The sequence below is a fragment of the Amblyomma maculatum genome, chromosome 7, assembly GCF_055883805.1.
Source record: "Amblyomma maculatum isolate TAMU_Amacu chromosome 7, ASM5588380v1, whole genome shotgun sequence".
Classification (NCBI taxonomy): Eukaryota; Metazoa; Arthropoda; class Arachnida; order Ixodida; family Ixodidae; genus Amblyomma; species Amblyomma maculatum.
The window spans coordinates 3,486,143-3,510,869 of NC_139350.1; the positions used below are offsets into that span (position 1 = coordinate 3,486,143).

General features: G+C 46.4%; 2 protein-coding genes and 1 long non-coding RNA gene across 3 annotated transcripts in view; 1 reads left to right on the forward strand and 2 right to left on the reverse strand.

Annotated features, from left to right (window-relative positions):
* Positions 1–24,727, reverse strand: part of LOC146182609 (bone morphogenetic protein 1 homolog) — a 191,224-nt gene that overhangs the window by 106,769 nt on the left and 59,728 nt on the right. The gene's annotated exons all lie outside the window — the stretch shown is intronic.
* LOC146182611 (uncharacterized) lies at positions 1,996–5,372 on the forward strand (the record flags this gene model as incomplete). The annotated part of the gene is made up of 8 exons (XM_084609536.1): positions 1,996–2,142; positions 2,545–2,715; positions 2,945–3,047; positions 3,532–3,615; positions 3,682–3,918; positions 4,320–4,491; positions 4,553–4,701; positions 5,079–5,372. Coding segments are annotated over 8 exons (1,266 nt in total), but the record flags the coding sequence as incomplete, so codon positions are not given.
* Positions 17,075–19,520, reverse strand: LOC146182612 (uncharacterized). The gene is made up of 3 exons (XR_014708618.1): positions 19,336–19,520; positions 19,057–19,219; positions 17,075–17,245 (listed from the first exon to the last, which is right to left on the reverse strand). It is a non-coding gene; the product is annotated as an uncharacterized LOC146182612 (long non-coding RNA).

Here is a 24,727-nt window from a genome sequence, read left to right on the forward strand (position 1 = left end):
CAACGAGCCGCTAACTGCAGGCAGGGACCTGAGTTATGTGCTGCCATCTGATGCCAGCTTCTGCAGGTATTAGTATTTCCACTTCAACAGAGTTTCAATATTTAAAAACAAAAGCCCCAGCTGCAGACAGTCATGATATAGTGCATTACACTGCAACTGTAGATCGGTTGCACTTATTCAAGCTAGCTCAATGACATACAAGTAAGTGTCTAGTAGGAGCATAAAAGTATTCAAAATTTCCTAGTTTAGTTCTTCAACAGCATAAAAGCAGATGTCAAACGAAGATATAGAAGCATACTACATTTTTAGTCTGTGCTTTAACTTCCTTGTCCCTGTTCGTGCTGTTTCTCCTTTGAAATGGATGTCACCTAACTTTTCATCTACTGCAGCAGGGCCAAGTAGTGCATGTTCACAATTATTTCAGCCAAATCAGATGCAGACTTGAACTTTCAAATACCATGCAGTTCAACGAATAATGTTGCAAAGTTCATCTAAAGCCCTTGCTAGCTTCATTCTTGGAGTGTTTCAAAGACAGGATCAAGACTGCAATACCCCACAGTGCACGGGATGGAGGGCTTGGCTGCAATATGGGAAATGTAGTTTTGCAAGTTGTGCACAAACAAGCATATAACGCAGTGGTGACATAGCATCGATGTCATAGCCTCCTTCCTTGTTCTTAGGAGTGTGCATGTTGGGATGTGAAGAATATATGCAGGATGGCAGGAGCCATTAGTCTGCTTCCCTGTAAGTGTGCGGGACGTTCATGGTGGGGCCAAGAAGCAGAAAAGGGAGTTGAAATATATCTGAATTATGGCATTCCATACTAATCATGTAAATAAGTGAACAAAATGCAAAGCTGGGAGCTTGATTAGAAAGGGGCCTATACCGGGCTACGGTAGCTTCATTGGGAAGTGCTTGGTACCCTTTCCTGTGGTCTGGTAGTTACTGCTATCACTGCCCGCATGTTAGAACAGAACTTTTTTCAGCCACTTTTGTGCATTTGCTGGCTATGGCAGGCAAGAAAATTTGTCATTTCAGCACTGTTCATTAGGCAAAAAAAAGAAGAAAACGCGACGAAATACATAGACATGACACGTATGCTACGTCACCTATGTGTCACATGTTCACTCATTCAAACCTGCAAATATACCCTTCCGGTGACACAGTCAATTCGAGTGATAGCGTTCATAACTCTCATGCATGGCTTGACATGATTAAGGATGTGGTAATACTCACAATGGGTCAACAAATATTGCCTTGATGAGTCTACAGAGACCATGCCTCATACATACCTTGCACACCACTAATCTCGGACGTGGTGTTAGGATATTCACAGTTGCTTCAGCTAGCAAAAGGGAAATTTTTCCTTACATAATATGGTCATGTTTTGACTGCCTAGTGTACATTAGTGCTGTCTTTAGAGCTACTATGGAGCCATCACATGCACTTTGCCATTTAATTTTGCACAAATATTTGAACAAGTCACTAAGATGCACAAGGATATTTGATTCTGTAGTGAAAAAAATATAAGTTGCGTAGACATAAAGTGTACCTAATTTTCCATGGCATTTTTCTGTTCCCTGTTGATAGACCGAAAAAAAAACTGCATACCTACAATAAACTTTGACAGCACCTTTATTTAGTACATTTTACAGCCAAGACATTCCGAGATGAACATCCACGGCTGCTACGTATTAGTTCATAATATTAACAATCATATGGCACTAATCGCTGATGTCACTGCACTTCTTTTTCAGCGACTATCAGCAAGAAACGGCCCAGTCAGAGATTGAGGAACCCCTTTACAAAGAGCGGAAATTCATTGTGTTCGAGGTTTGCCTGCGGCAGCTTCTTGAGACCTGCACAATGTGCGGGCAAACAAGAACCCTTTACTTCAGCATAGTGGGAAGCCTTGTGACTGTGAAGGGGACATGCTCACTGCAGCATTCTTTCCTCTGGAAAAGCCAGCCACTGGTTGAAGGAAAGGCAGCCGGAAATGTCCTCCTGGCTGCCGGCATCTTGTTCTCTGGCTGCGGTATAGCTTCGGTTCTTCGGTTCCTGCAATCCATCGGGGTGCAAGGCATCACAGAGAGGACCTACTTCAACTACCAACGGGCATACTTGCTACCTGCCATAAATGAGGTTTGACAATAAGAATATCTCTCATACAACATTCAAGTCAAAGTATATGTTAATAACTGCATAACTAGATGTCGCATCCTTTCATGACAACAACTTGAAGCTACAATGCAACATATAAAACACATAAAATGCTTCATATATGCAACAGCGGAGGCATTGCAGTGCAATGCACCTGCTAGTGCACATCTCTGTTGCCTTTGGCTACATGTTTAATAAACCAGCTGCATGCTCTAGTACTGAAGGCATAATTTTTGCAATATACATTTTTTAGTAAATGTGCTGTGAGAAAAGTGAAAAGCAATGCAGCATTTGAAACCTGCCCCCCGTCATCCTAATATGCGCTAAGGCAACCACATGACTGCAAGTTTGTAGCCTCTAAATTGAACATCTCCTTCTTTGCAGCTTTTTCAGCAAAGGCAAGCAGAACTTGTTAGTGAGCTTGGGACAACAACAGACCTGGCAGGGGATGGTCGCTGTGACTCGCCAGGCTACAGCGCAAAGTACATGACTTACAGTGTACTGGCTGTGCAGAATGGAGCCATTTTGCACACAGCACAAGTTCAAGTCGGTGAGGTAAGCCCGAGTCAGAACAATATAATGATTCTTTCCCAAATCAATTCCATGCTTGAATTTCCTGCCCTGCTTCAATGACTAAAGTGATGCCACACCCTAAACTTCAGCCAATAATGAAGAGCACGCGCAAGGCCACTGAACAAGAAATTCAAACATGGCACAGAACTGGTTTTGGAATCATAATTTCTAACCATTTTTATAATATGCTAACTACTGTTCACTTGTGCAGTCACCAGAGGTGCCAAACAGTGTTTCGATGGAGAAACAAGGCCTGATCAAGTGCTTTGCAGCAGTGGAAGACATTGGAATCGGCATTTCTTCACTGACTACAGGTACCATCCAATGTTCTTGCACATGTTAGTCTTCATTACAATAATATATGTCAATGTCACTATCATTTCATCAAGTGTTTAGTCTGATTTATGGGGTCCAATAAACCAAATTAACTCTATAGCTATGAAAGGCGCCATACTAAAGATTTCAGAATAATTTTGACTCCCGGTTATTTAATGTGCCCTGAAGTAACCCAGATGCTTTGTGTTTATCCTCCACCGAAACAGGGCAGCTGCAGTTGGGAGTAAACACGAGTCTCCTGGCTCTGTAAGTGGCAAGAATTAAACCAGCAGAATAAACATTTAGCTTGTCTTACTCTTGCAGATAGATACAAACTGGCCCAATTTATAGCTGTGATTACACAAATAGTCTGAGATTGATGTGCTATCATTAAAAAGTGCTGTGTTTACCTCTGCTCTTACCATTTTGAATGGGCCTCACAGTTCCTTTTCTCCCTTTTTTTTCTTTTTTTTTTCTTCATAGACCGGCACCCAGCCATCAGGCGGTACTGCATGACAAGCAGACCAGGCATGAAGCACTGGTTCGATGTCTGGCATATTGCTAAAGGTAAAGAACCATATTTTCTCCTCTCCTTGACAAGCTTGTAAGCATCTCTTTCCTCGTGAAATGTAGGTCTCAAGAAGAAACTGCTTGCCGCCAGCCGCAAGCATGTGATTCTTGCAAGGTGGATTCAGTGTGTTATCAATCACCTCTACTACGTGGCTCGATTGGGCAAGGGGAATGAGGAAGTGGTAATCAGCATGTGGAGAAGCTTGCTAATTCATGTTTGCAACAAGCATCACGGACATGATGGTCCTTACAAGCAGTGCCTACATAAGCCACTTCAGGACAGAAAATGGCTGAAACCAAGTATGTAGCACTTCAGATCCTATATAGAATATCTATACAGCTCTTTTCGCATGACAGTGGTGGGATTGGTGATGGGCCTCCAGTAGTAAGCTGTGTGTCTCTTTCTCAGCACACATCAGGTGAAACCAGTTATGCCTGTGCACATTAGCTGGTAGGTAGCCTGTGAAAATTTGGCAGCAGCCTCGGCCTTCTTGCTTTCTCAGCCCTAGGTAGCTGGAATACATAGTATTTTAGGGCAGCCTTGGTGCAATTTAATCAAAACCTGTTAGTCTGTAGCAGCACGTAGGAGGCTTATTGCAAAGGTAGTTTGGCACAATCGGCGCAGTATTCCCACCACTGTAATGATAACATGGCATTCAAGCGTATTGGCTAATAACCCAATATAAACAATCCATTTCTAGCATCACAAGCATTCCTGGAGCTAAAGAAAATCGTGGAGAGCCCACTGCTGCTTCGAGACTTGAAACAAATTTATCCAAATGCACAGACATTTTCACTGGAGTCATTCCACAGTGTGCTCAACCGATTTGCTCCAAAGTCAAATGCTTATTCAGAAGAAGGGATGCAAGAAAGGTACATAAGCAACAAAGAGCAGCGAGAAAACAAGAGTCACATTGCCTGCTTTATTCTTCAGGACTCGCCTGGCTGTGCTGCATTTTAACGAAAATGTTTCAAGGCAACAAGCTTCCACCCGGGCTGGCGAGGAACGGGGGAAAGTGAAAACTTCTAAAGCAAGGAGGGGTCACTTCCCTGTGAGTCAAGTGAAGGAGGAGCCAAGCTACAGTAAGTAAGCCCAGCAATGAAAACTGATCACTAGTTTGTGCAAATATGATTCACAATGCAACAGTCGAGCCCACTTAAACGAACATGATATCATGCATGCTCACAGCTGTGCATTTCATGTTAGACGGTGCAATAGCTCTAATGGGTATTTTGATAATTTTACCCTTGAATGAACCATGGTTTTTGCTTAGAAGTGTTATTCAATCTCAACTGTATTTCCTCTCCAGGGGCTAATGTGTTTTTTTTGCTGGGGATAAATACTACAGTACAAGAGTGAAGTCTATTTCAAGCTCTTGCTTACTTAACAGGGATATGGTGTAGTATAGGCAGCTCTAAGATGTATGCTAAGAGAGGACTGCTTCCTTCTTTTTGCACAGACTATGTTGAAGCACTGCTGCAGGACACGCTGGAGCGCGCACGAAGCTCATATAAAGAAAGCTTCCAGAAGAGGCCCCAACCCACTCCTCATCACATGGCTGCAATGTATGAAAGGCCAGAAAAAGCTGACCTCATAGCCTCCAAAAAAAGCCGGTATGCAAGCACAGCCACCCCGAGAGCCATGAGCAATGCCACAGAGTAAGACTAAGCTGTTCTGCCCGCTCACTACTGACAAAAACCAACATGCCAGGATGTTTGGTTTGTGGGGTTTAACGTCCCAAACCGACTCAGGCTATGAGAGACACCACAGTGGAGGACTCTGGAAATTTCGACCAACCACCTGGGGTTCCTTAATGTGCACTGACATCCCACAGCACACGAGCGCCCAGCTTTTCGCCTCCACTGATTGATTGATTTGACCAGAACGGATACTCTGGATTTGTTGCCTTTGCCGCTGACGTAGGCTCGGTAGTTTAGCTGATTTATGCAGTTTGTGCCTGTTTCTTGAAGCATTATTGCTATGGGTAGGGTTTCTTCTTGAGCTATATTGCTGTAAGAGTGATTTCGTGCTCTTATAGCCTCTGCAGTTCCATTGTAATATTGTGGTGGAGTTCGAGTGTTTTTCTTGATGCGATATGGTTTGTCCTTACTGTTGTGGCTGTCCATTTTGTTCAGCCATTAAGCATTCTACATCGTTCGCAAGTCTTTCTCGGAAATTATTGAACTCGTCAGCTAGGCACTACAAATGGCTTCCATGGCCTGCTTCATCTCTATGATTATGCTCTCTGTTCTGTCTGTTCTGCTGTTCGTGTCTCTCATTGTTGCTTCAAGTGTTTCCTTTGTTACAAAGTTGTTTTCTGGTTTCTCTGCACACCTTCACTTGGTGGGTGGAGGTTTGTTGGAGCTTGTCTTTGCCCCATTGTCGTTTGGTGTTCTAGGGGAGTGTTTGGATGTGGAGGAGGAATCATTTGTTTCTTTTAGAGGAGTGACAGTGGGTACTGCAGTATTTTTAGGAGTGTGGATTTCCTGTCTGAGCACCGAAAAGTGGCCGCCGAGGTTGGGATTTGATCCCGCATCCTTGGGCACAGTAGTTGAGCACCATAACCCCTGCACCACACTGGCGGGGCTAACATGTCAGGATGTCTAGCGAGATGAAAGAAAAAATTACAACGATTCAACGCTGCTGAACCAAATATTGAGCGAAAGCATTAGCAGCGGGTGACCGAGCGTTCTTCTTCTCTTTGTTTTCTTCCTCAGCCCGTATATAAAGCCCCGCTTTAACCAAGGCGTATGAACGTGCCTTAGTGGCCTATAGGGGTAACGTGAATGCCAGGGTCCTAGCAGGCTGATTCTGACATAACCGTCCCATGTGGAACGACAGACCCAAGTTGGCAGCTTCTGCCGACCACTTGAGTTCGTAGCCCACGGACGCTACAATGCAAGGATTCGAAAAAGCACCTATGGTTGTCGGCATCGCACAGTACATGGGTGCCATGCATTCATCAAAACATGGCTGTTATGGTTGAAATCAAATGTGGGTCCCCCAGCCCAGTAGTCAAACACCTTAGCCACTGAGCCACCTTGCCTGAAACGGTGAGCAGTCAACTTCATGATGGCAATGGATTTTGTTGGGACAAGGGCAGCTTTGGCCAAAGAGCATCCTGACATAAGGTTTCGGAACTTTTTCATGAATGGATGAGATGAAAGAGACATTTTGTTCCAAATTCAGAAGCAGCTGTTTGGTTGCATTCAGCTACTCGATACGGCATCAAAGAAATCTTCCTAATACCCATCTCCAAACTCAGACATCTAAGCAAACGCGGAGGGACCTGTCAGTTAATTACATGGTGTAGTAACCCAGAAGAGAACTGCATGATGCTGATCTCAGTGACATGACAAGCTGCTTCTATTTTGTGTGAATGCCTCTTGCAACCTGTGTAGAGGTTTCCTGACACCATGTAATATGAAGTGAAGGCAGATGAATGACGGGTGCCAGATCCTCCTGCTCCAGGGGTGAATGCTCTACTGCAAAGGATTGAAGCTTTCTACCACCAGCTTCAGAAGCTAGACAATAAGGCAGTGAAGATGACAGCAACACTGCAGTTCAAGTTGCCGTCCGAGCAGCCGAAGGCAACCGTTAGAGAATGCTACCATATCAGGAACAAGAGAGCCTCTGTATCAGCACAGAACATCGACTACAGCCGCACTTCAAAGTACTGCAAGTAATGAGAAGCAATGCTTATTTTGTCAGACAAAAAGTAAGCAGAGGACTGCAAGTCTCACAGAATAAGCGTATCCAAGGAGGAAAAAACTCCTAAGATGGGCCACTGTTTTTGTTGCTTAAAGCGAGAACACCTGATAAAGGACTGTAGAGGTTGCATCAAATGTGATTGATGTTCAAGACATTCCAAGTCTATGTGCAGTCTGAACTACCAAGGTTGAGATCGAGAAAGTCTAGCTTGCACCGGTGAGCTTTACATTGAAGCAGACTGACTGCTAAAATAGCAGGGATGATCCAAGGCATTGGGACTGATCTAGAAGACTGAAAGGCATGTTCTCATTCAAGTCTCATGGTAGTATCCATTTTACCAAGCAGAATGAAGCCATAAGCAGTTTGCAACTTCGGGCTGTAGCAAAGTTATAAACATGACCCGTTGGGTTTGGTTTGAGCAAAGATCTTTTTGCAAGTCCTGTGGAATGCCAATCTTCACTAAGCTCACTGCCGTAACATTTAAAAAAGGTTTTTTTTAACGATATTTATTGCCTCAGGGCATCAGTAAGGTATGAGATGAAGAATGAGCTAATGATTAAATGAATGGGAAAAGGTTGGCTGATTTTATGAAGTCCAAGAGTGAACGATGATGTGGTCCCTCAGTCCAAGTGAGATACGAGGCAGGATTGTTGGCTGAAAGGCCAGCTATCGTCAAGTGCCGGATACGTGTTGGTTTCAAAGCTGGGCAGACCCACAGCAAATGGTGAATGCCGGCTTCAACATTTCCGTCATTACATATCGGACACCCTGGGTGGGGATATAAGTATCAGAAATGAGACAAATGAGACCACGTCCGAGTGACAGCTGGTGTGATGGCAACCCCTACCCGGATCCTCTTAAGCGCAACCTCCTCTGCATGGGTGAGACCGCAGGGGAGGAATACCGCACACTGAGGGATAAGAGCACGTGTGCGACACCAGAGGTGTTCCTCTCTTGATAAAAGGAGGGTAGCGTCGTCCACATCAAGGAGCCATGGTAATGATGAATCTTGGGTCATGAGGCGCGTTGCTAAATCAGCTTGACTTTGTGCAGGCAGAAGGTCCCGTGGGACCCACTCAACCCGTACTGACTGCGGGATGCGCGCCGCAAGATGGTGAATGTCATGACATATTTTTGGGCAACGGCTGACACATCAGAGTAAACGTACCGCTTGAAGTGCGTCAGTGCGAATGACAACTTGGGCCGTAGGGAGCATAGTAATGGTGGCCACGAAGCAGAGCGCCTCCTGAACTGCCACGAGCTCAGTGCAGAAAGATGTAGGTTGTTCCGAAAGTTTAAACGTTGATGTCTGATTCAGGCTAGGTCTCAGCAGACTAAATTGCTGTTTTTGCTTCACAGACTTGTATGCTTGCATCCACGTACATTACAATGGATCGGTGGAAATGGAGTGGTAAAGTGGCCACACTTCATGACTTTAGCATACCAAGATTTGTTGCTGCAGGACTGGAAGGCGGCGTTGAGCTTCACATATTTGCCGGTGCACGCCTGAGAGCTGCAGGGCTGTAGCATATGTGTGCGTACATGAAGCTAACGGAACAGCTTGGACAGCTCTGTTGCCTGCCAAGATGAGATTGGTGCCATTGAAACTAATGAGTTTGGCAAAACAGGAATTGATATCAGTGTTGATAGCAGAAGGATGTACAGTTACTATACCCCATGGAGAATATTGTTATAGACCAGATGAATAATGAAGATGAGGGACTCTGGAGTAGGTGGACGAAGAAGAAGGGAGTGTGAGTGAAAGTGCCGCCTGTTTTGTGTGCACTGTTCCTTGGTCTCAGAAATGTTGTGCAACGTAGAGACATCAAGAGTGTTACACTTTTGGTGGAGAGTGCGGTTTCGATCCCACTGCATTTCACCATTGACGCACCCCTGGAGCCTCGTCGTAGCCACTGCCTTGCTGGACTCCCGCCACTGATCGTTACAATGCCGCCACTGACTTAGCCTAGCCCAGTGCTTCTCGCCACTTTAAATCAGGCGAGTTCCGGCCTTCAACCCTACCGAAAGCCTCGTCCTTTCGCTGGCACAGCGGAAGAAGACGTTGACGACTGGCTTCGCCACTCAGCTCGACAATGTCGTTTTCTTCCTAACTGACACTGCCCTTGCCTGGTATGAAAACCATGGGGACACGCTGACGACATGGGACCGCTTTGTCACTGAACTTGCACAGTGTTTCGGCGATTCATCAGCGCGCAGGAAGTAGGCTGAGCAGACCCTCGCCCATCGTGCCCAACTACCTGGCGAGACCTGCACTACTTATACCGAAGCGGTCCTCAAATTGTGCAGGACTATCGACTCTCGCATGTCCGATGAGAACAAAGTTGGCCATCTTTTGAAAGGCATCGCAGATAATGTCTGCAACTTTCTCATCGCCAAAGATGACATCCCGACTGTTTCCGCTGTCCTCCGTCACATCCGCACGTTCGAAGCACTAAAGACCCATCGAGTAACTCGTAAGTTTGGAAGGCTTGCCAATGTGACAACCGTCGCCAATGTTGATGAGCATGTTCCTCTGGACCTTACCTCAACTATCCGGCAGATCATTAGTGAAGAGCTCCTCCAGCTCGATTCCCGCTGCCGGCACCTCACCAGTGTCCTACCGCCCATCTTTTCCATGTGAACCCGCCTACAAGGCGCAATCGCAGCCTGAGTTTTCTTCTGTTCACGCAGCATACCCTGCCTCTTTCGATGCATGATCGCGGCAACATTTCGCAAGCCCAGTTTCTTCTAGACATCCTGACTTTCGGCCGTGAAGACCTAGGTGAGGACCCCGGTTCACAGATCAGCACGAACCTGGCTTTTATCGACAGCATAACATCGAACCCTTTCAGGACAAACCCCTTCTTCGGTCTAATCCTGTCTGTTACCGGTGTGGAACCCCGGGTCATATTTCAAAACAATGCCGCCGTCGTACACCTTCGCGGTATGACCGATCAACGTATCCAGACACAACCAGTGATCACCCAGTTGACTCCCCTCGGTACTGTTCGTCTCGTCCACACAGCCAGTTTAAGACCGGTGGCGTACACAACCACTCCCCGCTATTCGTGCCCGTCGCTCGCTGTCCCCGTGGCGTCGTTCCCAGTCACCTCCTCCAGAAAACTAGGCGCCATGGCCGGTGGGGGTGAGGCCGCCAGTGAAAGCTCGCTATTCACAGAAATGCCTCCTTTTGTAACTATGCTCAAAAATAGGATCCGTGCGTTTGTTGACGGTATTTCTACAATGCCGTTAGTGGACACGTATGCAACAATATCGATTATGAGTTTAACATTTAAAAAATTCCTGGGACCCAAATTTTCTTGGGACAGAAATGAAATTTTCATAGCATTAGTGGCGATTTGTTGTATGCCGTTGGAGTGTCCAGTGCCAAGGTGTGTCTTGGAGGAACCATATTTTCTGCGGAATTCGCCGTTCCACCCCACTTCCACACATGTAATCCTTGGTATAAATTTTCTGCACATGTGTGGCGCCACTGTAGATCAGTGTTGACGGATGCCTACTGCCTGAACGAACCTCGTTTGTGAAGATGTTCTGTGCGTGTGCGATGATACTGTTGTGCCTCCGATGTCTATGTTGTGCATTCCGGTTTAGTGGTCCGATGTCTTCTTCAGATTCCCATCGGCATTTTACCGACGAGGTAAGGGCCGCCCGAGCTCTTATCCTCCTAAGGGGAACCTTTTCCTTAAAGAGGATGCTAAGATGAGAATAGCAGAGCGGGCATCAGAAGGGAGCCTTGTGGGGGGGTGCTTGAGTGTTTGGAACTTCGTGTGTGAGGTGGTCGACTTTTTTCTGCTCAGCGTTCTGAGCATCGTCTTGTGTCCGGTGTACCTGGATGCGTATCTGTTTTTTTATTGAGTGCGTGGATTTCCTGGGTTACACATAGTGTCTTTGTCACTTTCTTTAGTTGTTTAACGGCGGCTAAGGAGTCTGTATAGATGTGGGCTTCTGTTACGGAATCTATTTTATTTATGGCCTCCATAGCAGGCAGTTCTTTTAGCAGCTGGAATGAAGCTTGCCTCTTGCAGTTCAGACATGCCAATATCAGTGGCCTTGGTTATGGATGCACCGCAGCGGAATGTCGCAGCATCCCAAGTGAATGCTCAACTGCGTGGTATTAGTAATTCCCTGAACACCACAGAGCGTGATGCTTTGGAAGATCTGCTGTCGAAGTATTCATCCGTTTCTGACTTCTCGAAAGCCATCAGTTCAAGCTTCTTTCCCGGGTCACACACCACTCATCGCATTGACAACGGTTATGCACACCCAATGTGCCAAAAACCATGTCGTGTGGCGCCGTCAGAGTGCAAGGTCATCAATGAGCAAGTACGTGAAATGCGGCACATGGTGGCGCATGTGGCACAGAAAGGTGGCACATGGTAATTTTGTGTAGGTTACCGCCACTTGAATTCAGTCATTAAAAAGACAGAACGGAACTGCACCATCACCGAGCAGGAATGTCTCGCGGTTGTTTTCGCCATGCAGCGGTTTCGCTGCTACCTGTACGGAGAGCCTTTCGTAGTAGTAACCAATCACCATTCCCTATGCTGGCTACTCAATCTCCGTGATCAGTCTAGTCGCCTAGCCCGCTGGGCACTTCGCTTGCAAGAATACGACTACAGCATTTCGTTCAGAAGTGGCCGGGTTGCCACTTGCCACGACGGAATGCGACGCGGACAACTTTGATCATTACGTCGCTGCTTTATCTCAGATTTCCAGATACTCACACCTTTCGAACAGAGGAACACACCGACCAGCATCTGGAGTCGTTCTTAACTGCTGCTCAGGACCCAACCTCGAACAGCCAGTTTTGCCTATGTGATGGCCTGCTATACAAGAAAGTTTACTCGGACACTAGCCTTCGGTTCCTGTTGGTAATACCTGAAATCCTCTGTCTTTCTGTTTTACGCGTCATGCATGATGATCCAGCTTCGGGACACCTGGGATCTTCGAGAACTTTGTACTGCACTCAGGAGCGATTCTACTGGCCACGGATGCGCCACACGAATTACCAGTATGTTGCAAGCTTTCCTCAGTACCAGAGTTGCAAAGGTCCCACTGGTGTTGCACCAGGAATGTGGTGCCACCCAAGGCTCCTTTTGAGAAAGTAGGAGTGGACCTTTTGGGTCCTTTTCCAGAGCCGCATGGAGGCAATCGTTGGATTGTTGTATGTGTGGACCATCTTACTCGCTACTGTGAGACGGCCGCTCTTCCCGCAGCTACAGCATACCAAGTTTCCCTGTTTAAGCTGCATTCAGTCATCTTGCGACATAGTCCCCTGAGAGTTGTTATAAGTGACAGAAGTCGTCAGTTTACTGCCGATGTAATTGAAGAACTGCGTTTATGTGCATCTGATTTCAGACATTCGACCCCTTACCACCCTCAGACAAATGGTTTAACTGAACGCACCAATAGAACTCCCACGAATATGCTTGCCCCCCCCCCCCAATGTATGTCGCATCGGACCATAAAAATGGAGACTGTGTTCTTCCGTTCATAACATACGCCTTCAACGCTACCAGGCATGAGACCGTAGGATACAGTCCATTCTTCCTTCTGTTTGCCCGCTCCCCTTGACACACCCTCAACACCATCCTCCCATTGTCCACTCAAGATGACCCGTGCTTAGCCAAAACTCTTTGCTTGGCTGAAGAAGCACTGCGAATAGCCCGACTGAGGACTTTGGCGTCACAAGAGCGATCGAAAGCTCGCTATAATGACCACCATCGCCAGATCATCTACTTCCCCGGTGACCTAGTCTGGCTTTGGAAACCAATGAGAAAGCGCAGCTCACACCAGAAAATGCTGGCACGCTACACTGGCCCACGTGATCTTAGAACGACTTGACGAACTTGACTACCGGACTGCACGTCTTACGGCCAGTGGACGGCGTTCGGCAAAAACTGAGGGGACACACCGGCCGTTTGAAGAAGTGCCACTTTCGTGACAACACCTGACTTGCCCGATGGGCTTTGTTTGCAAAAGGAGGCAAGAGTTACAGACAGACGAATAATGAATATGAGGAACTCGGGAGTAGGTGGACGAAGAAGGAAGAGTGATGGAAGTGTCACCTGTTTTGTGTGCATCGTTCCTTGGTCTCAGAAACGTTGCGTTACGTAGAGATGTCAAGAGTGTTACGTCGTCTGTAAGCCAGGCGGAATGTTTGTAGGAACTTTGACTGATGAAGTGGAAACACTATCACTGCTCCTTGTTCACATGCAGCTGTTTGCTTGCAATCAGCTGTCTGATGCGCCAATGACAGATTCTTTTGTCCTGATGAAGTCTCCAACCTCAAGATATTTTCCCCTGCTCAAAGTGCAGTCAGAGACCTATTCCCCAGCTATTTTACCCGTATGACCGGAGCACAAAATTGGGAAGGTGTGTACCTGGTGTTTCACGAGTGAGAATCCAGTAGCATCAATGACAATACTGCTCCTGCTACATGCAAGGCGGGTGCTCAATAATTTGACCACCGGAATCCGCCAGCCTGCTTCATGACTCTTCACAAATTCAGCCTGGAATCGGAGAGAAATTGTCTTGCACGATATGATCCCCAAAACTTGACTGCAGGCAATGCCTGGGACATCACCTGTCCAGTGGGTCCCCAGTGAACATGGTGAAAGCAAGAACACTGGTAGGAAAGTAAACAGAATACAAAACATTAAGAAACCTAACAAAGGAAATGCAACCACATCTTGCTGGAGACAGTTGGTAATAGATACTGAATAAGAGGGCTCCTCAAATGCTACTTGCGTTGTAATGCAAGAAATCTGTAGAGGTGGCCTTTACGAGTATTCGAGTTAAATTAAAAGCTTTGTGTGGAGCCTATCCTTTACAAATAAATTCTAAAAAGTGCTCCGGGCAACACTTGAAACCGACTTGGGCAGCACATGCAAACCACGTCAATAATGTCAGTGGGCCCTTTACGTCACTGGCAGTACCTCATCTGGGAGATAACTGGCAACTAGCGCTTGGGTCATGTCTGCCACCTCTTCACTGCTCGAACGCCAATTACTCCCAGCTTCCCACGTTATGTGCCCCTCTTTCTTCCTCGCCTTTTGGCCCATCACAAATGGTTGCACGAAGGAAAGCCCTGCACGACAAAAGCACCTTTCCAACAACTGACTTCAGAAATCTAACCGTGGGTCAACATGGTCATGAAGAAAAGCTTCTTCAACCATCGTTAAAAGTTCACCAGCCAGTTTCACAACCACCATAGCGCCGCCAGCTTTAAAATAAATAGGTCTCGGAGTGTAGTGCTACGAAACGCTAAATGTAGCCAATGATTGGCTGTAAAAAACGATGTTGGGAGGTTACACATTAGACAAGCTGTGCTTTTTTTGCAAAATGGGAAGCCCTCAAATATCTCTCCTTTGCTGGAACCTAGCCTTGAAGGAAAGCTTTCTTGGACTTTTTGCACAGAAAAAGGATATTTCGTTGCATAACAGGCCAGTGTCTAGTTCGGACTGAAAGACACATGCAAACTTCTTGCATACTGATGATAGCACAAGATGATCAGTTCGATCTGGAAGCTCAAGGGTGAGCCAACGAAATTGATCACTCACTTTAGTGCCACAGTACAGACAGCCAGCAATGAAAAATAGTGAGGTTTCAGACAAATACTGCAGAGCTGTCATAAAAGGAAATATTTTCAGTGTAAAGAAGTTTATTATGCCAGCTCTAAAACACCACTGGAAAAATGATAACAGTTCATGAATGAAACTGCATCTGGATATAAGCAACAGACACCACGATTATCAACAGTCAGCAACACACATTCCCACTGCTAGCATGACACACGTCCAGCTACCTAGATCTCCTGCACACCATACGAAATCAGGCGGAGCACAGCAATGCAATCTCTAAAATACATGAAGCACTCTCCAAAACTCGATGAATTCTTCATCTGATGGTGAAAACAGCACGACTTCTAAAGGAAACTGCGGATCAACAACGTGCAACCAATGGCACAGGCCCTGCTACACCTACGAAACAAAGGGGAAGCAGAAACTGAACAAGTGCACCACCTGATGTCACAGAACCAGTGCGAGGACTTGGGTGTAGATTATTGTAGCCATTCTCCGGCTTTGCATGAACTTGAGGCAAGCCAACAAAGCCATCTGAAGATCGATACCCAACGCCAATGGTTCAAGCAACAGGACCCAATTCTGTGGTATCATCAGCAGGAACTTTGAACAAGCTTCCTGGGGCATAACCTTTAGCAGATATTGTAGACAACAAAGGTTCAAATGTTTGTGGGAGTACTTCATGCAACATGAAGGCAGGTAGTGAGAAGAAGCAAGCAATGTTTCAGAAAACATTAATGCATATAGCAAGGATATGTCACAAGCTGCCTCACATATAGAGCGAAGTTATGGGATTTCTTGCCTCATATATAGAGCGGAACTAACGGGAGAGCATGCTTCGACAAGACGCTCCGGGGCAGCGACCGGCGAGAGTACATCCTTGCCGGTCGGGCCGCAGTACAACCAGCAGAGTATAAAAAAGGCAGACCGGAGTATGCTGCAGCAGTGTGCCCTGGGCCTCTCTCGTGGCTGCTTGCTCCAGGAAAGTGTCTTGTTTTTTTCACCGAGCCCACGACCAACTTGTCGTCCCCCCTCCCTGTACGGCCGCCGCTACCGACCAACTCTGCAACTACGATTAGATAAGAAGGCTGTGGGAATCTCTTTTGCTACAGACTGTCGGTTAATTGAATATTCTTTTCGCCTTTGTTTAAACCTTGATCTGGCTTAGTATTTTACGCTGTGTTTTTGTGTAACTCTCGCCCTTACTATCTCTGGAATACTTGCTTTGTTATTTTATAGTCTTCTTTATCGCAGTGTTTGCTCATTGTCGGCTTTTTCTCGTGTCATTTACCGAGTCGTTTTTTATTACTATCATGTCCTGGTGTTTTATTTTTTTTTATGCAGTGTAATTTGGACTACTACCTATAAATGTTCCCATTGTATGTTGAAAAAAGTGACGAATAAATTTATTCCTTGATCACACACCAACACATTCACTTCACTGGTTGATCGGCCTAACTTTTAACTGTGTTCTCAGCCTCATAGAGGGACGAAGGGTAACCGTAAAGGGGATCCCGCGCCTCTGTTAATCGTTAAGGTGGGGTTTGTGACAATATAGAACAGACCAAAACTGCAGGAAAGGTATTACATATGCTAAAAAATTACAAAAATTACAAAAAGGTCAATGAGCTGCAAGGATTCATCAGAGTTGCCAACTTTAATAAAAATTCATGGCACAGCCTGCATACTCTAGTGCAGTGAAAAAAACTGCTCACCCCCCCCCCCCCTTCAAAAGAAATTGCATGAGTGCACTCAATTCTGCTTAGGTACAGTAATGTGAAAGCACTGCGAATTATGTCACACTGCTTAAATTGGTCCGACATTACGCTAGCAAACCTCGGCCGCGCTCGTCCAGATGGCGTATGTGTATGCCATATTTACCCAGGTTAAATGAAGGAGTGGTGCAGATGGAACTTCATGAAGATGACAATGTTCGCCGCACAGCTGAACAGAACGTTGTAGTTTGAACTTGATGAAGACAACGATGCTTACTGCACAGAATGAGAGTTTGTTGCAAAGTGCATTGCTCGTACCGTAGACGGGGAAATTCCTCAGCCCACACAACCAAAGCAGAAGCCAGTGGAGGCCGCTTGAAACCGTCAAAGCCGACAGCCCACCATCACACACCCACGTAGCTGGTCGGAATGCTCTGCCCCAAGGCAGGTGACCTCTTCCCCTTGTATAAGTGCTCCCTTCTTCTCTCCTTGCAAATTTCATTGTGGTCTTTTTCTGTAAAGCTGTAAATTCTTCAGTTCTGTTCCTTCTTCCTGGTGCTCTGTTCTATATTGCCTTTTGTTTTCCTTTGACTATCCTGCATAGATAAATAAAATGTACCTGCATAGATAAATAAAATGTAAACACCAACACTGGAAAAAGCGGCCATGAAAAGAAGAAGAGGAGATATGCGGATAAGAAAAGCGACAGAAAAAACTAGAAACAATCTCAAAGAAACAAGATAACAAGCCAAGCTGTCGACAAAGTTCAGGCCCCAGGCTCCAGAAATTGCAAGAGAACAAGTTAAAAGTATCCTTATCAACAGTGCCAAACGAATGAATTATGAAAGAAGCTCCTCGCTCTATAAAATGCCAGAGGGATAAATATTAGAACAGGCAATGACAAGGTCTCCCAGCCCGACTAAGTGATTCCTGCGGTACAGGCCCCAAAATGAGAAGCAGTGGCTACCGTAGCTGGCAGAATTCGTGTACATATATTCACTGTGAAAGGAGAGCGATGTAATGCACAGTTACATACAGCTGATAATCAAGGAATAGGGGATTATGTCCAGGCATGACAGCTGGTGATAGCCGAGACAGCTAAAGTAAGGCTTTTAGAGCATTCGCTCTACTCCTCCCATGCACAAACCTCAAAGTGAATGCAATGTTGACTTTGAACTTTCACGCTGTGTAGCAAACAATGTCATCTTTACAGCTCAGACATGAGAGCACTATGCTATCGCCACAGCCTATCACACCTCGTAGTAAAACTAAAACACACTCTCGCACTATACAGTAAACATCGCCTCCATCAATTTCTAACTGCAAGACATTTTCGTGCGCTACAATGATCATAGTCTTAATGTTTCATCTACTCCTTCTCCTTCATTAAACTTACGGAAATACACCATGCACATACGCCACCTCACTAAAGACGGAGGCTGCAACCGTGCCAGACAGCCTGCCGAGACCATTGAACAAAGAGAAGCCAGACTAGCCCATTGCCAAAAAGCTGAGCAAGAGTGCAAGCGAGCCAAGATCGAAGCGGTAGCAGCAACTGTGACTGCGGCCAATGGCTAACGCGTCCTTGAATCAAATTTCATAACTTTTTGAAAACATGTAGTGCTGCCCCTACACTTTGGCAAACACACCTGAAAGGGACCAGCTATTACTGCAGCTTGGAGATAAGAAATGTGACACCCTGCAAGCATATTAGACTGTAAATAAATTCGAATTAATAATTCAGATCAGCAAATGCAGGAACAAAAGTCGTGGTTTGATCTGTGTTTCACCTGTATTACTCCACTGCTGGAATGGATGTATTCTGCTATCTGTTGTCCTGTATTCACGGCTAGGAGTATCAATAAACAAACCTTCAAGCACTCATTTCATTGTGTCAGTATTGATCACTCACACACTCGGTATCAATCAAAACACAGAATGCTTGTGCTGCCTCGGCAGAAGCATTCTGTGTTTTGATTTTAATTTTTTTTTCTATAAATTCCATTCCAAATAAATGTTTATGGTAGATGCTTGGAAGCATGTGCCCAAGTAGACTTGGCAATGCTTAGCATTGTCCTCCATTCTGGCTTGTTTTTGGATGTGTATATATATATATTTTTACTAGGAATTGAACTTTCTCCCCAGGTTTTATTTTTCACTAGCTAACAGTTCTACACCTTTCTTGCTTACACATCTACAAGTTCTGGCACTTTAGAGAAATGCGATGTCTGTTCTTAAACAGTGCCACAAAACAGACACTCGACAAAGTGCATAACTTGGCGTTCATAAAATAGCATTCTCAATTTTTCCACCTTAAAAGTAAACGCACTTCCATGCACCACTCGAAGCAGTGCGCCTGCACACGTGATAAAGTTTAGAAGCCAGCATGCAGTGAAGCGACAATCACCTGAGATTAAAGGGGAGGGTGCCTGAATCCCACGTAGCTCGCCGACGGAAATTGACGACGAACCCGGCAAACGACGCAGGCTGGCAGCACCACCCTGTTGCCTTCGCCCAGCCTGCCCCAAATCCACTTCGTAAACAAGCGGTAGGCTATGTAGCGGTGCTGCCTGAAAATACCACGCTTTACAGTAAACGGATCACACACACACACACACACAAACACACACAAAATAATTAAAAATAATAATGAGAATCTGTCACCCGACGCTTCCGCACTACCTACTTGTTCACATCTCCGTCTTCATCGATATTCGCCCCCTCCTCCTCTAGAGCAATGTGCACAGCCCGAAGAACTTCGGGCGTTAGACACACGCTTTGGAACGCTGGGTGGCTCGTAATGCAGCCGATGCAGCCGCCGTGCACCACCAGCACCTCCGGCATGCTGCGGCAGCACACATCTTCTTCAGGTGTGGGCATGCGTTCGCAGCAGCCGCAGCGGCACCTGCGCATAAGTAAAATGTGAAAAGGCCCCGAAGCAAACACCAAACGGCATTTCGTGAAATAAGAAAGTTGTAATAACTTATGTGCAGTGGCGCGCGCGCCACGGAACGCACCATGGTAGGCCGTCGTCTCCGCCGCCAGCGGGTGGTTCAGACGGGCCAGTCGATGGCGTGCTGCTGTCACTGCTGTCGTCGCTGTCTAGCGGATCACGAAACGGCGTGTAATCATAAGGATCGAAGTCCAGCTCGGCGGCGGCTTCACGCAGCGAAGCTTCAAGCTCGGGATCCATGCGTTCCATGGCGACCGACACGCGAACCGCGAACACGAAGGGGAAGAAATCGGAGCACCACCGGAAGTAAACAAACCGAGAGTCGGTGGCGTCGCTGGCGTCGCTTCGTGACGCATTATGGGCGGGGCGTCGGCCCAGACATTTTCTTTATTTTTTGGCCGGCGCATATGGCGTGTATGAGTTGAGGGTTACAGCGACGGGAGAGGAGGAGCGTCATTTTTAATATGGAATATCTGCGTTATTAAAAATGTTAGCCTAAAATTTTTTTGCGCTTTACTGACTAGTGAAGGGCGCCGACCGCTCGTGTGCTTTTCTTAAGCACAGCTTCAAGCTTTTCATGGGCCCTTTAATGGTTAAGCTTAAGGGTTTCCAAATTTGAGGCATGGTGTTAGAGTCAATCTGACGTTCAAAGAGAGATTAGGTTAAGACCACATGTCCTACCCCAGTATATGACATCCACTATATATCATCCGTATACTGAGCAGATGCGAAGACCAGATAGGAAGTGTAATTATGCAAGCGAGCAACATGGAATTCAATTGCCCCGCTCGACGTCCTTGCACAAGTATCTGTCCTACTTGCTTATCTACGTTAGTTATAAAGGAATGGCTTCTGTGCCAGCGTCGCAAGCGCCGCGCAAAGGAGAAATTTTGTTCTTCGGCTTGGGGAACTGTAATCTCGCGTGAAATCACACGAGAAGGAAGTTTTGCAACGATAATGCAGCCGTGTGAGAACGGAGCTTACAAACTAGCCCCGTCCCCCCTCCGTGCGTCCGCGTCGCCCAGACCTATAGTCCAGATGAACATTCGTGCGTATCTTATATCCTTCACCTCTAGCGCAGCACTTCCGGAGAACACGTCTTCATATATTGCGAGCTGCCAATATAGATCGTGCAGAGAAAAATGCATCGTGTGCCAGCTAATGCCCTATTTTTTCTGTTTCCTTTTTTTCTAGTTTTTTTTTTTTTGGGGGGGGGGGGCGGGAGCATTGTCCGCTGACAAGACGCGCTGGCCTGCGCGCCTTGGTTCTGGCGATTATGGGCGGGACAACACCTTGATTATCGGCCATAAAAAGAATGAATATTTCTCCTCCACATTGATAATCCCAGCATGAGTTCTTAATTATTACTGAGCCATCGGCGCGGACAAGCAGGATATCTCTGAAGGCGTTTTATCTATACAATCGCTTTATTCTGTGGCGAGTGTCAACCGTGTATATTCAAGGGCCTTTGAAATTAGGCAGTGCGTGCCAGCTAAAGTCCGCGTGGGGACCTGCGGGTATCGGGCTGCCGCAGAATGCCACACGCATACTGCGAATTGTCACGCACAATAGTTATGGGCCAAAACCAGCTTCCAGAGGCATTTCAGTGATTTTTCTCTCGCAACGCATAACGCCGACAACCCTGAAGCTGCATTTTCTTAATAACGGAGACATTTAACGCCATCACATTAGTAATGAAACCCACAGCCTGCGACTTTGATGACATATCTTAGAATGCCCCCCCCCCCCCCCCCCCCCCTCGCTTTAACATCGTGGTTGCTGGCAAGAGTTGGCTTTCAGGTTCGGTACCAGTACAGTTCCAAAAGCTGAAAATTGCACACTCACGGCGCAGTTATTTCAATTCGGTCGTCTTTGCACGTCCTCAGTGAAACATGGCCTCTGTCGCGAGAGAGGGGTACGCTCCTGTATCCCCTAAGCAGCGACACTGCCTAGCTGCGCAAGATCCCATGTTGCGCTTGAACTCTACGTTTGTGAGTAATGAGTATCCCTTCACATGTTTTCGGTAGGAGCACACAAGATGGCTGCTTAATGTGATAGGGTGGATGTGTCACTTGAGAACGAATTACGAGTTCTATTTCCTGATAGAATGCTACCAGAGAGACGTTTTTCATGTAGTTAAGCAGCTTTTAAACTTGAGTAGCAGGCCAGATTTGAATTATTCCGGCCAACCTCTCTGCCTTTTCCTTTCAATAAATCCACCTGTCTATCTATTCTAGGCGACGCTGGCTTTGAAGTGCAGTGAAAAGAAAACGGAATTTTTTTCTTTTATTATTGTAAAGACGATCCTGACCACCATTGCCTCATACGAGGAGGTGTCGCTTTCGCGCTCTCCCTGAGAGCTCCGTGCGAGCGGTGCACTCGATAGAAATGCCCGTCGTCCTAAGCGGCAGGTGTGTGGCTGATACCCGAAAGTATACGAGATTCAATTGAGTGGTTGATGCGCAGTATAGAAAATGCTTCTCCTTTGTTGCTGCAGAAATTACTTGAGGTTGTAACAAGTATAGCCCAGCGATTTATTTCATCACACGAAAAAAAAAAGGAACGTTAATACAGTACATCTTTTCATGGCTTTCAGTATGGTGAGCAGTGGTTGCTCGCAGTTATTTCGAACCTTAGAGGTAGAAAAAGCTTTACACAAAGTATAGTTTATCGAATTCCTCGTCTCGCTTCTGGAGCTGCTGCCTTCTGTATAGGAAATCCGAAGCGGAACCGTCCTCTGCTATAGCCCGCATAAAGCAGCAGCACAAGTTTGTTTTCGGCTCAAAACTGGAAATGCCCACCCACTCCACAGAGAAGGACTGCCTTCCTTTATTGTGCATTTAGGTGTGCGGCTCTTTAGATGTACAGGCGTTCCTTCCGCTGAAGGGCAGCGCAGATACGGATTTGGCTTTCCGGAAGATTGCGCGGAAGCCGGCCATAGTTGTACCGGTTTCCAACAGGCCGCACAGACGAACGATGTTTTGCTCTGTTTGTTCAACCCTGCAGCAGCCAGGGAGAAAAATGACGTCGTCATGAGAACGACGCTGCACGCACCTCTTGTCGCGCAAAGAGATGCACACTTGGAAGGGGACGCCCCATGATTGCGAAGCAGTGATTTTTACAGTTTGTCTTTTTTTCTTTTCCCCTACAGGTCATATGCCCAAGAACACTCTGCCACAAATGTAAAAATTGATTGGGTGGGAGGAGAGAGCGCACGAAGGGCGCTGCCGAGATAAGCATTCGGCTAATTTTCAGAACATGAGCTGCATTCCATGTTTCTATGATGACTTTTTTATTTTTGAATTCGAATGTTGTTCGGTGGTCGAATACTGGCCACTGTTCAGTGACGAGCCTGTGGCTGTCAAGGGTTCATGGGGAGTAATGAGACCTCGCCATTGGCTGCTCATCTAAGCCAATAGTTTAACGGTGCGCGCGGCGAATGGCAGAGGCTGTCATCAACGTAGGGACCTCGTTACTTGTGATTTCTCTGATTGGCAATAGCTGCTTTTCCCTGATGTTGATCTTCTCTGACGTCACCCCGAATGAACTGGAAAGAGCATATCTATATAAAATGGATCCATATCGAATGCGGCACCTGGTCAAACGTTTTCAAATATCTGCGCAAAGGCTACGGTGCATATAGCAGTTTTACGACGGAAAGTGGTCGAACAATCTTCCGGCGGCGCTCAATTGAGGCCTCGTGGTGAAAAAGAAGCCCGCTGCCTACGATCTGGGCCTTCTAGATATACTGACGCGCGTCGTCTGCTGCCAATGCCAGCCCCCGCGATACATTAGTGGTGCGGGCGGAGTCTGACTTAGGACTCCATCTTACCTTATGCCAATGCCAGCGCCGCCTCAGGTCGCAACCCTCGACGATGCTGTCCGTGAAGGCGTTCTTCAGGCGACGACTTGCCCCCAAGAACCGGAGGGCCTGAGCCAGCGTGTAGTTGCTTGCAACCCAGATTTCCACGTTCCCCGCATACAGTAATTGCTAATCAAGGCGGGCAGTGAAAGTGTCGGGTTGCTATAAAATATGCCACTAGAAGTTGTAAGCCACCGTCTATCTAGGTTATAATAAAATGATGTCCTGGAAGCGCGGGAACCATGCGTGACTACGCAGTCTGTGTTTACAGGAAATTCCAGGGAATTAGGCAATTTTCCTTTTTTTATTAGCAGCGTTCTTAGCAAATATATATAATGGGGAAGAGAAATTACTCTTTAACATATGGAAAACTGTAGCGGCCGGAACCCTACGCGAGCAAAGCTTCAGAATTAAACCCGCTGATTTGGGAGAGTCTGGAAAGTAGGATATGGCAGATGTATTAGAAATATCATTAGCACTGAGGTGTGAAATTACCGCCCTTGTAGGGGACGGAAACCCTTCCCGACTTATCCGTACGGATTATACGAAAGCCAAGACAGCAAAGCAAGGCGAAGGTAAGTTAGCCCTAGCAAACTAGCCTGATGTACAAGGGAAAAAAAATACTACGCTCTTTAAGTGTAGTGAGCTCGTGTCTGGAGAACCGCATCAAATTAGCTGGTAGAACAAGGCTAGCTGTTCGGTCACATTCTTATAGTGCTGGAGGGAAATTAGGTTTCTACAAAGATTACTCATTCTCTGCTAGTGATATACCAGAAGAGGTCATTCAGAGGCAAAATAAACTTCCCTTCCTTGGCTGATTAGCTTTAGCATATTTCACTGCCGGAATAAAGCAAAGATGCTCAATCAGGGGTACTACATGGGCTCATAGCTGGGCCACCATACCATGCGCACAAACAAGAATGGATTTAGCGACCAAGAGAAGGACTTGACCGCCCAGAAACATCTATTCAAAGTGTTGGTTTCTTAAAGGTAAAAAGGTGGCTAAGGAAGTTCTCCGAGTATCTTGTTACTTTCTACCCATGCCAGCACCTTTAATTTCACCGCCTGCATGGGCAACCTGTACATAACAGATGTTATGGTAATCGGCCTGTCAGATGTTATGTGCATCCTTTTTCCTTTCCCTTCATAAATCAAATTCATTTTACTCTGTCGCCAGCTGTCCGGAATTTGCTTATTCGTTATGACTGTTTCCAAAGCTTTTAACAACCTTTCCTTACTTCCTGGACCAAGTTCATTAATCAG